This window comes from Micropterus salmoides, unplaced genomic scaffold (assembly GCF_014851395.1).
Source record: "Micropterus salmoides isolate LMB-PRFRI ecotype aquatic unplaced genomic scaffold, ASM1485139v1 Ms_hic_scaffold_5, whole genome shotgun sequence".
Taxonomy (NCBI): Eukaryota; Metazoa; Chordata; class Actinopteri; order Centrarchiformes; family Centrarchidae; genus Micropterus; species Micropterus salmoides.
The window spans coordinates 21,839,097-21,855,400 of NW_024044237.1; the positions used below are offsets into that span (position 1 = coordinate 21,839,097).

At 38.2% G+C, this 16,304-nt stretch overlaps 1 protein-coding gene across 3 annotated transcripts in view; it reads left to right on the top strand.

Annotated features, from left to right (window-relative positions):
• Positions 1–15,607, top strand: part of mbnl3 (muscleblind-like splicing regulator 3) — a 30,085-nt gene extending 14,478 nt beyond the window's left edge. The window contains exons 5-9 of one of the 3 annotated variants that reach the window (XM_038700139.1): positions 463–666; positions 765–1,004; positions 2,088–2,241; positions 7,878–7,972; positions 8,767–15,607. In XM_038700139.1, coding sequence (XP_038556067.1) covers positions 463–666; positions 765–1,004; positions 2,088–2,241; positions 7,878–7,972; positions 8,767–8,853 — 780 coding nt within the window. In that variant the 3' untranslated portion in view covers positions 8,854–15,607. Of the gene's footprint in view, positions 1–462; positions 667–764; positions 1,005–2,087; positions 2,242–7,877; positions 7,973–8,763 lie in introns of all 3 variants that reach the window. The other 2 variants (XM_038700141.1, XM_038700140.1) reach the window with 2 other exon arrangements.
• Positions 15,608–16,304: the final 697 nt, after the last annotated feature.

Consider the following 16,304-nt stretch of genomic DNA (forward strand, 5'->3'; position numbering starts at 1 on the left):
TTTTTGTTTTAATCTTGATGACCACAGCATGTAGCTCATGGAAATCAAAAACCTATATTCAAAATATTAGAATATTAGAATAAAGAAACTATAATACAGAAATGTTGACCTGTTGAGTGTTGAATGAATATTTAAAAGGTGTAAAGAAAAGTTTTAAATTAATATACATATTCAAAATCAGTTTTTATAAATTTTAGTTTGATATTTGGTTAAGACTCTTATTCACATATAAACAATAATAATAATACAAAATAGTTTTAATCAGCAACAGTGAAGGTAGCTTTTGAAGGCCCTCTCTGAATCTTAGATTATGTATGTATGTTTATATTGCGTTATTCTCATTGTTGTAAAAACCCATACAGTACAAGTTATGTCACCACTGAATCCTCTAACAAAGCAAGAGAAAGCTCTGCTTTAACTTGTTTTCTCTCTCCTGTCTCTGCCATAATTTCCCTCTCTCAGACAACATTCCCAGTGACGCCCTCCTTGGCAACGAGTCCCAATATGGCGTTCAGTCCATATCTGAGCCACATGGGCCCAGGCATGGGCCTGATGCCTGAGCTGCTGCCCAGTACTCCCCTGCTGGTCCCTGGGAGTCCCACCGGCTTGGCAGCCATGGGCAACGGCACCTCCGCACAAAAACATGTGCGCACAGACAAGCTGGAGGTATGCGGCCTGTGTGCAGTTGTTGTGTTTCTATTTTTGGGCTAAGTATGTATGATGAAAGGTAAATGTTGATCAGTGCTCCCCCCTGGCCCTTCCAGGTTTGTCGAGAATTCCAGCGTGGTAACTGCACACGGGGTGAGAGCGACTGCCGTTACGCTCACCCCCTGGAGGCTGGCATGGTGGACTGCAGCGAGAACTCGGTCATTGTCTGCATGGACTACATTAAAGGTCGCTGCAGCCGAGACAAGTGCAAGTACTTCCATCCCCCGGCTCACCTGCAGGCCAGGATCAAGGCTGCACAGCACCAAGCCAGTCAAAACACAGCGTCCACAGCCTTGGTGAGTCCTTCTCAACACTGTAACAGGAACAAACACTGAGAACTCATTGTTCTTTTTTCCAAAAATAAACACTGGCCAAGGAGTCATCAACTGCTGGTCTTTGATACAATGAACTCTAGAACAAAAAAACACCGGTGTAAGCAAATACTCACCTTCCTAAACGTTACAAATCAACAATCACCGTATCTGCTTAACACAGCAAGGAAACAGTAGAAGATATTCTTGTTATCTACTTGGATATTGTTTACTGATGCAATGAAGGATCAGGGTATCACACTATCCCTCGGCTTGAAATTTGATCATGTAGTCTGGGGATTATATTTTTCATGAATGTCTGTTACTGTGCAGGTGTCTGAGCCTGTACTCTCGGTGAAGCAAGCTATAAGGGCTAAAGTTAGCATTGTGAGCAGCTGTAACACAATCAGGTCAAAAGCAGTATTGGAAAAAGATATAAAATGAAAGGGATTAGAAACATAATGTATCCAAGGTTTATGCAATTTGGTATTCATTTAGTGTTTGTTGCTGTGACTACTAATGCTGTAATGCTACTGCTAATGCTATTAAATGAATGTATTGTTCCTGTTGCTACCATTCTGTATTGCCACCAATGGTTCCTGTTTTCACTGATTTAATCTTAAGTAATCAGGATAATCAGGCAGGATAATTAAAATTCATTAAATGACAGCTTGGCATGACTAAACTGCGATATGTGTCTGTATTCATGTTATTATTGTATTTCTGTTTTATGAGTAAAATGTTATCTTGCTTATCTTCTGCTGCAGTTTGATGTTTCAGCACTGGCCCCATTAGCGAATGAAATCATAGCAATCCCACTTTGCTCTTGGCCTGACCTCTGGGCTTTCACTTCATTTAATCTTACGTACTGCAGTGTCCTCTTGTGGTTGTAAGCAGAAACATCCACGTCAACTGAATGTTGAGTCTAAAGAGCACTTACACAGACGACTGTATTTTTACAATGAGATAAATTACACAGATAATGCCGTTTTTTCTTTCAGTGTTGATATAAGTTTTGTAGCCCGCAGTGTTTAAAGATAACTTTCCTCTGGGTTTCTTCCTGGCCAGGGTCTGCCTCCAGGTGCCATGCAGCCGCTACAAAAGAGGCAGATCTTAGACAAGAGCAATGGAGCTGCTGCCGCTGTCTTTAACCCCAGCATGTTCCACTACCAGCAAGCCCTGGCTAACATGCAGCTCCAGCAAACAGCCTTCATCCCCACTGGTGAGTTTCAACACATATTAGTAACACGGAAACATAGTTCATACAGTGTTACCTTACCGTACATGCAGGAGGTAAACTGGAATCATGAACCCTTGGGGCTTGATTCTGGGCAAACAAATCCAAGAGATGACGAGTAATATTGTGGGATAGAGGGAGTTACAGGTGTAGTGGTAACAGTGTGCATGCTGTGGCTTCTCTACAGTGTAACTGCTCGCCTTTACCCCTTCTATCATACCTTACTTCTCTTCCTTTGTTGCGTTGCTTGCATTTGCTTCACTCTTTTCCATAGACAAAGTTGGAGAGTACACGTTACATTAATCAGTCCAAACCAAACACAGGCAGTAAACACATCAGAATGCCATAACGTAGGACAGTTGGTGCAAGTATTGGTGGGTGCATGAGTGCATTTCTTGGCTCTTGGAAATCTTGGAAGTCCTTCTATTTTAAAAGCAAGGTTGTGTGTGTGGTTTGGCTGAAAGTAGCAGTAAGCAATAGAAAGCAGCAGCTAAACAGAGAAAGGGAGACAGAGCAAAGGAGAGCAAACACCAGTTCTACTACTCTTAACCATATTTCAGGTAACATGACATAATTGTAGTTTTCTTCCCACTGTTTTCATGTATTTTGGCATTAAACTGGATGTCTGATTGTTACTTAACATCACAACAGATGTTAAGGGTTTCATTTAGATTAGTATGGATGGGCTAGAAATGTACAAGCATGTTTTGTTGGATGAAATTAGAGCTGAAACAATTAGTCAAGTAATTGATTTGTTCATTGACTGATAATTGGCAACAATTTCTAAAAATACATCATTGTTAACCTAATTTAATATTTGCTGGTCTCTCAGATGTGAATATTTGTTCTGTGTTTTCTTTTTTTTATATACTGATAATTGTAACTTGAATATCCGGGTTTAAAAGTGTTGGTCAGAAATGATATGCTGGGATGTCAAAATCTATGATGAGTATTTTTTTTTAAATCCGACCTAGAAATTCATAGGTTAAACAATGAATCCATTAATTAAAACGCCTTTAAAAATAATCATTAGTTGCAGCCCTACATTAAACTGAAGAAAAAAGAACCCTTATAGGGACAGAAAATAGTGTTGGTAATGCTTCAAGAGACACTTACTGCTATTACCACTGAAAAGATATTTTGCATATCATGCTAACTGTAAAGAAACTGTGGTTAGTGAAATGCTTGAAGTCTGTCAGACATGAATTATTGATATGCCACATGCCTAAATTATATAAGATAGAGGTCTGTAGCCAAAACACCCACATACTGTACCTGTTCTGTGCTGAAGGGAGTTTCATCTTAATTTCTTGCTGCTTGGATAGATCACGTCTACAATATACTGAAACTAATCAGAACGTCTTTTCTGCTCATTGGCTGAAAGCAGTTCGCTTTTGCCCTCTTATCCTTCACTGATCAGTAACTTGTTTTTGTGTGTCTTTGTGTTTTGCACTAACTGTGACAGCCTCAATGTCGCTTGTGTTGCCTTCATTAACTTGAACAATTTTGACCGGCTGTTACCAATTGCACCTTCTTCTTTACCACAACTCCTTCTCTTTGTTTTCTTTTGTCCTCCTCTTGCTGTCCTTCTTATCTGCTCTCATCCATTTCATGTTTTTCACACGTGTCAAAATAATGTGACAGGCACCTTTCTGTGCATGTTGCCCTCAGGAGTCATTGGTACGTCAGCTATATCTGATATATATGTGGAATTGGACAGGAGCCTTTATTGAATGATTGATTGATTAATTGGAGGAAAATTTGTCACTTTCCTGTGATAAGTAAGGTGTCACAGTGAATCGTTCTCCCTATTTTGTCAAAGCAAAGGTGGTGTTTTTTATTATTTGTTTGTAATTGTATTTTTTTAGAGTGAATGTGAGGAGAGACAGATGCGTAATGAAACGAAACAAACCTGCCTTGTCGAATGCAAACTGAGGATGTTTCAGATGCACTGGCAGTGCCTTAACCCTGCCAACAGGGTGAATAGATAATGTTTTGAGAACTATCTCTTATGCCTTCAAGGGAGCTCTGACATTGATAATTTGAGTTTTGAGTGAAAATAATCTAAAGCTCAGAATATTAAGTCCAGAACATGGATGATATTAAAACGCAGATGTGGACATTTCTTTCTTGAGAAAAAGAAGCTTTATAAGTAGTCCTTGCTCACAACTGCATTATATGACAATAATGTTACTTTGGTGGGTTACGTCCTTTTAAGCAGCATGGATGCACCGATCCGATACTGATCAATTACATATGTACTACACGATGCGACCTGAACATTTGGCTAGGAGAGCAATAGAGGAAGCTTAAAACAAGGGGTCAGCAGTTTGGAGGTATTTCACTCTTGATCAAGCCTGATGTTGCCATACTCATAAAATAATGAATCCCAGTCCTGTTTTAACAGTGAGGAATACAGCTTACTCTCTTATCGGCACTTTGCACTGGTCAGTACTCAGGTACTGGTATCGGGACTGAAAAAGTCAGTGTATCCCTGCTAACAAGCTCCAAGTTTCATTTCAGTACATTCGTGCCTTTGGGAGAACAAACCACAGTATATTGTGTCACCTACTGAAGGCCATGTGATAGACATTAACTTTGGAGCTTTTAGCCCATTGTCTTTTTTACTTCATCATGTACTATTTGTTTAACAAGTCATGCTTTGTGTAAACAAGTCACATGTCATTTCAATCCTGTGTAAGCATCCTCGGTGTGGTGTACACGTGTGCATGTGTGTGTACAGGTGTAGCCAACTCAGGTAGCTCAGGGAAGCAGGTTGAGGGACAGCAGTCACTGCTCACTGTAAGCCCTGCTGCCCCCATAAATCTCCCAACAACTAAGCTAAACAGGTCTAAATTGAGCTGTGAACAAATTGTCGTTTGATCACAGAAAAATGGATAACAGGCAATGCAGCTACATTTTGAACAATTTGCTAAATCTACATGTTTATTTAAGTATTCAGTACAATTAACAGAGTGTGTGTGAACCTTAACAAAATCCAGACCAGTGACCCAGGCTTCTTATTTGTTATAGTCTAAAAGGTGTTAACAATGAGTATACTGAAATAGTCAGTAGTATATAATATATACTACTAGGATATAAGATCTATCACAATCAGGGATCTAACCCAACACACACACACGGTAATCATTAAAGGTTTCCTGAAGGGGGGGGGGGGACAAGTTTCTTGCATTCCCTGACTTGTCTTTGTGTTCTCCATCCACACGACATGTATCACTGCTGCATGCTAATATATATATATATATATGATAGAAATATACCACATTTGAAAAATAATTTCACTGTCAGGACAAAGCAGAAACGAGAGCAGAAAAAGCTGTTATAAATCACAGTGAAACAGGTTTCAGGAATGTGTTTGTGTGTAATTGCTGTGACTGTAGTCCAGCTTTCAGATTTTTCTTTCATCAGGTCTAGTCGGAACTCCAGTGAGTACCACTGCACTTCCATTATGTTGGAGGAGTCACAAGATTTTTAAAAAATGGTCCAAATCGAAGCAGCAGAGGTTGACATATCGTCACTTTTAATTCATACAGCTCCAAAAACACTAGATCCTACATTTCCCATAATGCAACCAAATGCATCATTTCATTAGACCTCTCCCTACAGAAGAGGGAGGGTCTAATTAATAAATACACATATCGTCCAATGTCCACGCCTTAAGCTTTCTGTTAAAGGCTCTGCACACCCAAACAGGTGTTTTCCATAGACAGTATATTACTGGATGAAGCCACCCCGCGGATTTGAATGGAGAACAGTGAAGCCAGTTTGGACCAATAAAATATTACTAAAGGGTTACTTCCTGTTGGCACCAGCGTCTACTGCGCATGATTGCGCTGCATAACCAGGGTTTAGTGACGTAGAGCAACTGCAGAAATACTGTTATTCTGGTAACTGCATAGCTGACTCGGATCATCACTGACTGATCAGCTCACCTATGAGGCTCACCTGCCAAACACCAACGCAGCGTCACTGATGGCTAAATAGTTTTTTAGATTCACTGAGAGTTTATAATCTAAGAAATACAGTTACATCTCTCATGTGCGATGGAATGTCACAAGTTTTCGACGTGATTTTTGGTCCTACATGGAACCGCCCACGCAGGCTTTGGTCGGCTTCACTGTTTCAACTGTGGCTTACCCCACGTGGTGTTTTCAGTCACTCTGGTTGATTAGATCACCTGTCAGGTGTGAGTTGGGTGGAGCTGTGCTGGGAGTAATGTGATGTCATCAAACTATTTGTACCAATCGAATTATATTAGTGTATGTTGTCCCACACTCACAGGCACAACAATACCAGCAGGGGTGTGCATGAGATGTCCATTTAGCGCAGCCCTGAAAAGAGGTCTAATTAGGCAACATAAGTGAAAACATCTGTGTGAGTGGACCCACAGTGTACAGGGGCTTTGAAAATATATTGGCTGTATTTGAAACTCTCTTCTACAAACTACTAGTGACCATTTCATATATGAAATTGTCGGTTTCTAAAGTAAACATTTAGAGGAATATCAATGTAAGTTTCTAATTTGATATTGTGTAAAGAGAACAAGCCTGCAGCTTATCTGTAACCAACTTTATAGCTAGCTGCATTTGTCCTACTAATCATAACAAAGCCATAATGCTTAAGCCTGCTAAGCAAACGTTTGATATCACGAGGACAGCAACGTTAATTTTAGTGAGCTGTCAATAACAACACAACATAACATAAATAAAATAAAATAAAAAAGACCAGTTGTTGTGACCGTTCTAGCGCTTTGAATTATGGGACACAGTACACGAGGTAGACTGGTCTGCATAATGGAGATTTTGAAGTGACATCTGGGTATTTTTAACATAATGCAGATTTGTTTTATGTTTGCAGACTGCACACTACATTATGGCCAAATCAGTATGTACTGCTGGTATAGTAGGCGGTTTCAAATACAGCCACAGTCTCAAACCCCTCCTGTCATCATTAGGGGTTATTTTCTCAGACTTGACAAAACTCCTTCAGACACATAAGACACATGCAACTGTCTTTAGGCTGTTTTGGATAGTATTAAAGTGACAGAAAGAGGATCACACGTGTCAGTGTTGTCTTTGTCCAAAGCACCTTCAAAGCGAGTTTTTGAAATAAATCTCCAATCACAAAATTACCTATGAAAATAAATGATATCTGCAAATTTCAGCTCATTATAATTATCAACTCAAGGCTACTACTGTCACATTACTGCTGTGACATTTAGTCTTTATTTCTCTTATGGATAATTTGCTCCCTCCATACACATGCCCTGTTCATTTGAATACAATTATCAGATACTCCAGTCTGATTAGATTGTATGACTGTGTATTGCCTTGTTTGTTTAACAGCCATTTGTTGGTGAACAGTGCTTTTTCTTTTATTTTGTAACTGGTTGGCTAATTAAATATGTATTTTTCTTTATCTCTTATTTTGTTTGCATGTGTCTTGATTCTTGTTCAAATTCATCCTGGCAATATCACTTGACTTGTGCCATGACTTTTGATCCTACACATTTTGCCATGGTAACCATATCATTCCTGTTCCCCCTCCTCCCCACCCACATCCTCGTCCTCTGTCTTTCGTCTGACTCGCCTGAATAAAAGTTCCCATGATGCACGGTGCCGCCACCTCCACTGTTTCGTCGGCTTCGACCCCAGTCACCAATGTTCCTTTCGCTGAATCTGCCGCCTCGAATCAGGTTTGCTCTTTCATTTCAGTTCTCTTTTATTTTAGCTCTGGAGGTCCTCTTTATAGTCTTCTTTCATCAGGTTAAACAAACACCTGCCTGTAGTGTCACATCTATTATGTTCACATTTCATCTTGTCTTCACTTTTCAGTCTGTTGTGATGTGAGCAAATGAAAACAGAATTTGTTCTGAGAGGAATCTCAGAATAGGTAACTGTTTTCATCTAAATGTCATAGTTTGGTGTAGAACCACTGTCTGACTCAGTCTTCTATGTCATTTATTGACATACAGTATGTGGTCTGGCATCGGCAACAACCCTGCTATAATTGAAATGCTTTTCCTCCTCTTTCTGCCATTGGGACACATTTCACGGTAAAATTCTCCAAATAGCAAGGGTGTATACATTGCGATATGTTTGTATTATTTGTATTTACTTTAAGGAGTTTAAGGAACCACCAATTTAATTACAGCATGGAGAGTTTTACTGTCCAATTCTGTTCTGAATGTTTTATTTTTTGTATCTTGAATAAAGAATGGACTGTAGAAGGAAAATCTATTTTTTTAAATGTAGTTATAATATGGCTGTGACAATGAAAGTAACAAATTTGTTGTAATTGCACCTTGACCACTTGCTGTGATAGTTATTTGAAAAAGAAAATTAAGTTTCGACTCAGTTCTTAAACTCTATTATTTAAAACATAAATATTTTGCACACTAACTTAATCATACTGGATCCTCTACTGCAGGTTACTGTTTTGGTCTTTCACTGCACCTCCTTTCACCCCTTCCTTTCTGTCTTCCAGTAGACCCCTCAGAGCTTCTCACTCCCGATCCAGTGGAGCTCCAATGCGTTCCAATGGAAACCCATTTCTGTCCCGTCCCCAAACTGCTGATGGCGGCTCCAATGGCGCTAAACTCAGTAAGCCTTTCCCGAAATCCCAGTTAAAGTCCCTAAAACCTGCACGCTACTGGGGCAGTCATCCTCCTGAATGCAGCAAACATGTGCCTCACCTACAGTGCACACTGACTGAGTGGCAATGTGAAACTTCTTATACGATGTTATGAAAGTAAGAAAGCTGTGATGGTTTCACGCAATACAAGCCTGGACGTATTACTGTTGCTTTAAAGCAGCCATCCTGATGCATAGTGACTTGATCAGGCTGAGCAATAGAGCTCCCTCGTTCTTACAGCCATACATGCCCACACCTTAAAAGCGCAACAGATGTGCACACAAACACACACACACACACACACATTTAAGACTAAATACCCTTTATGGGTTGGAGCCATCTTATGAGGCGACCCAACACATTTGACTGTTCCAAAGTCAGAAACTCTGAAAAGCTAATTCTGGAAATTCAGACCACTGGAGCGGGATACGGACCTGCCTCTGGTCTACAACCATAATATGTTGTCACAATGAAGAGTGTTTCATATCATGTCATGTTTACGTTTCAAGATGGCTACAAATGTAACATGTGTGTTGTACCATGTGGTCCATTCAATTTGTTCTCATGGTCTCATCTTTGCCCAATGAAACGTAGATGAGTTGTTGTTCATTTGTTTGTGCCTTTGATTGTTTGCTCAGCTGCAGAGGAGACTTAGTTTCCCAAAAGAATTCAAGACACTTGACAGCAAATATTGACAGACATTGTTATTTGCAATTAATGGCATTATCTGTGAGAAAAAAATACAGCGTATTTGCCCATGGCTCCTATTGTAAAGAAAGGGTACTTGTCTAAAAACTGAATAGGAAGTTTTTTTTGCCTGCAACTAACAATTATTTTCATTGTCGATTAATCTGTTCATTATTTTCTTGATTAATCGATTAGTTGTTTGGTATATAAAATGTCAGAAAATGGTGAAAAATGTCAATTTCCCAAAGAATAAGATGACGTCGTAGATATTCAGTTTACTGTCAAAGAGAAGTAAAAAAAATGAGAAAATGTTCACATTTAAAAAGCTGGAATCTTTAACTGATTATCAAAATAGTTTGCGATTAATTTAATAGTTGACAACTAATCGATTAATCTTTGCAGCTGTAGATTTTTGTCCTGTTTCCTCCATGATTTGATATCCAAACATGGCAATCTACAGGCGTCGTCATGTTCACTTCTTATCTCAACGACAAGTCCTGGCCTCAGCCACAAACCCTGATTTCTTGTGTTCAACTCACCTGAAATCACAATAAAGATGAACCGATTTATTCTGATATTTCTATCTTATTGGCGTGTCTTAAACTGTCACACCTGATGTCAGAGCTATTGCACAAGATGGAAGCTGGGTTTGTTTCCTGATGTTGTGCCTGAAGTCTGTGTGTGCCAAGTGGTGGTATATGCAAGGAGCTGCCCCCATTTAACGCAACACCGGAATAATTCCTCCAAATAAATGTCTCCCTCTAAAATGCAGAGATGTAGTTAAGAAAGGCAGTTTGTTTGTGTGATTGTCTACTTTAATATGGCTTTTGGAGTGAATAAGTGGCACAAGACTTTTATGTTTAATAGGTCTTCAGGGAGAAAGCTTAGAACTTGAAAATGTCCTGTCTGACTTTATAATGTGTCGTCTTTTCTACTGATATGCCCTCTGAATATGGCAGCCACAGTTGGTATAACCAAAACTGAGTTATGGTAAAGTCAGAAGATGGAGGAATAAATCACCCGTTTGATGTCTGACGTTAAAATAAATTACAAACCAGTTGGATTTTTGGTTTCCAAATGTCCGGAAGGAATTGCTCTGTAGGCGTGTAAAATTGAACGTAAGAGCTTTAGAAACTGGGCTGAAATCACTTTTATCCAAATTCAAATGTGCCTCTTTCAAGTCTCCTCAAACCACCACTGTCATTACACTGTAAGAACAGACCAGTGCTCAAGATGATAGAAGTGTTATTTGGTACATTATTATAACAGTAAATCACATCTGTACTAGTTTCTTCTTCGAGACAGCTGCGCTGTCTTATTGTTTATGTAAAGAAATAAATCAGTGAGTTGTGTGTATCATAAGTGTGTTCAAAGAGACAATGAACCACACATTTGGTTAGTTGTAAATGCTACAGATATTACAGCATTTCCCACTGAGCATTATTCATTTTAAATAATGTTATTGTGTTGTGAATGTATCTAATGCAAAAACTCTATACAAGCCCGTCTAAAAGACAGGCATGTTGAAATGTAATGATTAACTATATATAGACTCTTTCTGAGGTCACATAAGTACCATGCTGAAACGGTGTTAAGACATATTAAAGTATGTGTATTGTTATATAGATTTATATTTAATGTCAGTGGGTGATGTGACTACTTTTAAAAAATTTCACTCTCAGAAAAGGTAGAGGAGAATTGTACTTATTGAAGTACAAATGTACAACGTACAAGTACATTACTGTACCATTCCTTGCTAGTCAGTTTTTATACCCCTAGCTTTGAAAGTACCCAAAGTGCCCAAAATGCACCTATAAAGAATGGTATAATCATTGGACAAAATTGAGAAAATCTGCACGCTATCCTTTATAGTATTTTTTTTTTCATTTTTAACATGATCCCTCACCAGCTTCCCAGCCATTGACACTGCCAACAGTGTTCAATAGGGGCAAGTTAGAAGCACCAATTACTGGGATTGACCGGGGTTTAGGTGGGTGAATGTTTTTTACACCTTACCACCTGGGCGCTGCAGTAAGTGTGCTACCTTAACTGTAGCAATTGTACCTTAAGTTCACATTAAATTGGTATATGGTACACTTACGCAATGTCTTTCCAAATTAGAATATACTGTAATTAGAAATAAGATTGACAGAGGTGTGTGACTTAGCATAAAGACTGGAAACGGGGAAATAGCTACCCTGGAACTGTCTAAAAGTGTCAAAATCATCATCAATGTTGATAAATGATTCGAACATCCCGGAAAGTTCACGCACAACTCTGCACATCACCAGCGCAGCTGGTGCTCTGTCTCTGTCCCACTCCTGCCACACACACACACACACACACACACACACACACACACTACGCCATGCATGCGCACTGTCGCCCCCTACCTTAAGGTGACAGTTTTGGATTTACTAAAATTAAAAGCTTTTCTCGTGTTTATTTACAGGATTATATGTTGATATTTATATCATAATGTATATTAACTTATTGGGAGAAAACCGCTAGGCCTATGTAAAATTAGAGATTGTGCACCACCATATAGCCCAAATGGTGTGACAGCTCTGCGAGGATTTGACTGTGAGATTGGGAGTCTAGTCAGGCTCCTCCTATCGAATCTTCCACTATTCGGGGTCACCCCTAGTCTAGAGTCACTCTATTAATTTTCGCATCTGAAAAATGTGGAGCATTGCAATGTGGGATTGTTAGTAGAAACTAGTGTATATGCCAATACTTTTTTCCATTGTAGAATTTTTGAGAGCACTATGTCGTGGATACATTTAATTTTTGTAACTCCCACTTAAAAACACAAGTAGTCGTTTTTACAATTTGGTTTTTAAATATAAAATACAAAATATATTGAATTTACCTTTAGACTATAGCTTAATTGTCTCAAACCTAGTTTGTTATTTCTGCACTGCAATTCCTTGTTATTTATCTGCCAACATTTACACCAATATATTTGCAAAATGATAATATTAACAGATTTATCTGTCTTGCTTTTCTTTGGACTAGCCTTTTCCCCGTTTCCAATCTTTATGTTAAGCTAACTGTCCCCTGGTTCAAGCGTCATATGTACTGTACAGACATGAGAGTGAGATCAAACTTCTCATCTAACCCTTGAAAGGAATTGAATAAGTTTCCCAAAATGCTGAAGTATTTGTTTAAACTATAATTTATTTTTTATCTAGCCTTCATTGCAGATCAAACAGTACGTTATTGTACATCTAAAGAAATTTACTTTTTGGTACAGAGTTTCCCCATTACCTGTTTTTAAGTGTATTGAGCAGCTAGATTTTCTCTAATCTTTTAAAAATTTGAACAGTAATGTTCCTCTCCTGCTCGATGAAACTGATGATTAGAACGTCCAGAAAGATAAGTTTTTCTAAATCTTAAGCTTTGAAAGACTAGCTTTGTCCAGCCAAGACAAAGAAAAAAAGTCCCTGTAGCCTTCGTCTCCTTCCCCATCACATCATTATGCCTTCATTAACTTCTGTCCAGCTGGAAAAAAACAGAATACTTGATAAATAAATTGTGCCTCTTGAGGGCATTTGAATTTTAAAGTACATTTAGATGTATGTATCGACGCACAAGGCCGTTGTAGTTAGGGGAATTGCGGTGTGGTGCGAGGAAAACATGTTTTTACCTCTTTCCCTCTAACTCTGTGGTACTTGATTTCCTTTAGGCCTCATTGTATTTTTCCCATACGTCATTTCTCTGGAATATGCAAAATGCTCTGATCATTGTGTCCAGTGACCAGATCCTTTAGCATGTGGACAGTAAATTCAGTCCTGAGCATACTTCTGTTGCCCGGGGCACAAACAAAGGGCCTTATTTCTCGATCACTGTATAAAGATGTGATAGCTGTGTATGAAAGTGACATGTACTAATGGTAAGTTAAACTTTTTTTTATCTGACTTAAAAAAAAAAAAACACAGCATGGAAATAAAAAACTCATTTATACATAGTTAATAGTTTGTGTAGACCAACAAGAAAAAAAGATATAATATTAAAATCATTTGTATACAATGATGGAGTCATTGTTAATGGTAATAGTTGCCGTTGCTGTGGCAACAAAATGACAACATGGCTACCTTTCTATTATCCTAATTGTGATTTTTTTCACATTCATTGAAATAACATACAACACTAACTTATTCAAAAAGGGAATGTCTAATTAGTTTGTCTTGTTATTGCGACGTGATTAAATATTTTCTATGGAAAACTTAAATCCTTGTAATATCCAAAGGTCCTTAGGGGAGATCAGGTGTTTAGTTTGTTTTGTTTATTTGACCTTAATTGTTTGTTTTTTGTTCATGTACATGGTATTTTTGAGAAATAAGAATGGACTTTGGCTTTTAAAGCTAACACCTATCTGTCAGGGAGGTAAAGAGGCTTTTGGACTAATTGAAAGATCTTCATCTTTTTCTGTAAAATCAAACTCGTCGCTGTCCACCTCCTGCAGACTGGGCAGCCCTCACTCAGTTTTCTCTGTGTGGAGACGTGAGCTTTCATTAGTGAGTTCTGTTTTTTCAGTTTTGGCCAAGAAGGTGGTCCAAAAGCCTCTTCCTGCCCAGCTGTGCTGGGTGATGTCGATCCTTGCTGAGGTGTATACGAATGTGTGACGTTCACCTTGTTTGCACTTATGTACATAACTATGTCAAAATACTCAAAATTTATTTTGAATAAATACAGATAAAAGAGTTCAAATCAATGTTATTGCTAATGATATGAGTATGTCTATCATTTTATTACATTATAAAAAGATTGCTTTGAGGGATCTGTCCTTTTGTTTGTTTGCTGGAGCCCTGTTCTTTGCCAAGCATGACATTGCCTAGCTATGAATGAATGAACCATGAATGGTTTGCTTTTAAAAAAGCTTCTTCTGTTCATTTACTGGGGTATTTTTGTTTCAGTAATATCTCAAACAAGAGAGGTGGACTAGAAGAAATAGTCAGTCTGGAATATATCTAATAAACCAGTACTGACCTTCTGCTTTAATGCTCATCATGAATACACAAATGCAGGTGCATTCCTCTCTCCAGTAATGCACCAAAATAAAGCACAGAGTAGCTCCACCTGTAGGCTGAAAAGCAGTTAGGAAAAAAAGAGGAGCAGAGAGACTATAGAGGGATGTGGATGTGACATGTGTTCACAGGGTTTGAATTCACTTTAATTTAGTTTTTTGTGAAAAGGGTTATTATTTGCTCCCTTGTTGTCATTATTCAAAACAACAATAAATCTGAATTCTCCTCAGGATTTTAGTTAAAATTGCAAACAACTGGGTTTTCCAATGCTATTCTTGCAGCAGCAGCAACGTCCTTACACAACAACGTCCCTTCAGATTTGGACATGTGATGCTCTTCAATTGCTATTAAAGCCATTGATTTTGTTGCCATGGCACTTGTCCTAGTGGTGGATTGACTGAGTCATCCTGGTGAAAAGATTCACAGCCCTCTGACTCCACATGTGGAGGGAAAGTACATGTGGAGTGGACTTAACATACTGTGGGTTTCCAGTCACCAACATTTTGTTTTGAAATTGATTTATTGCCACCCTTATTTTTAAAAGAAATGCATTTGTAATTGTGCCTTTATCATGCAATGTGTAGTTTTCCTTTATTAAATTTAAATTGACTTAAAACAGCACGTGTATTAAGTGTGTGTAAAACTTATCCCTTTATTTAAAATCCTTTGTTGGTGAGTCGTTATTAAATTGGGTACAACCGCAGACTGAATGGCAACCTGTGGGAGATGATGAGGGCCAAAGACTGTTCAGGACTAAGCCATATGAAAAACTCTCTCTGACACTCTAGGACAGACTTGAAAGTGACTGCTGTTTCTTAGTCATCTATCGTTTCACTCTGTTTTCTGCTTGTGGTACTTGTATGTGCTGCTGTGCTACACGCCAATTTATTTTGCAGTGTATAGCTATTAAGAGTATGTTTCTGTGCCTATGATGAGTTCTGCGATTTCTGTTTGACCTTTAATAAAACACATAACTGTGATCTTCTTGTAGTGTGTTTTGTTCATTATCTTTTTGTGTCACATTTGAAGAGACATTTATCACAGGCTTTAACCTGTGTATTACTTTATGATAGGTATATGAATGAATGTTAGATTTACTGTTGAAGAGATGGATATCTCACTAACAGACTTGAAATATTGCGTAAGAAACTGCAGTTATACTCAGCTAAAACAAGTGTTTTGATTATTACTATTACTAAAAAGGTGTAGGCAATACTAACACCGTGGAGGACTTTCCACTATACAATGTTTAGTTTAGATCATGGCCTTCGCATATCAGACAAAATCAAACTTGATTAATAAAAGTATTTATTTTTCAAGCATAATGTGCTGAACAGAAAACCAAAAGCAAAAAACATACCAACTTCAAAAATGCATATTTCATAAATTTTGTAGAGTAACTTAATAACAGGTTGAAAATTAGTGTTTCACTGGTCTCTGTTCAGAGTTTTAAGTCTACTGCATCTGTAACCACACTCAACTGTGATGTGACTGTGTAGTCACACTGAAATTTCTTCTATGTCTGTAGCAGGGTGTGAGGAGGAGGATAGTAATAAATAAGATTTTCAGCTGGTGTTAGAATGAGGGTTATTTCAATTGAAATGTAATTTAATTCACTTAATTTTAGTTTAGAACATTTTTGCTTTCATAAATGAGGTATAGGTTGAATCACTAACA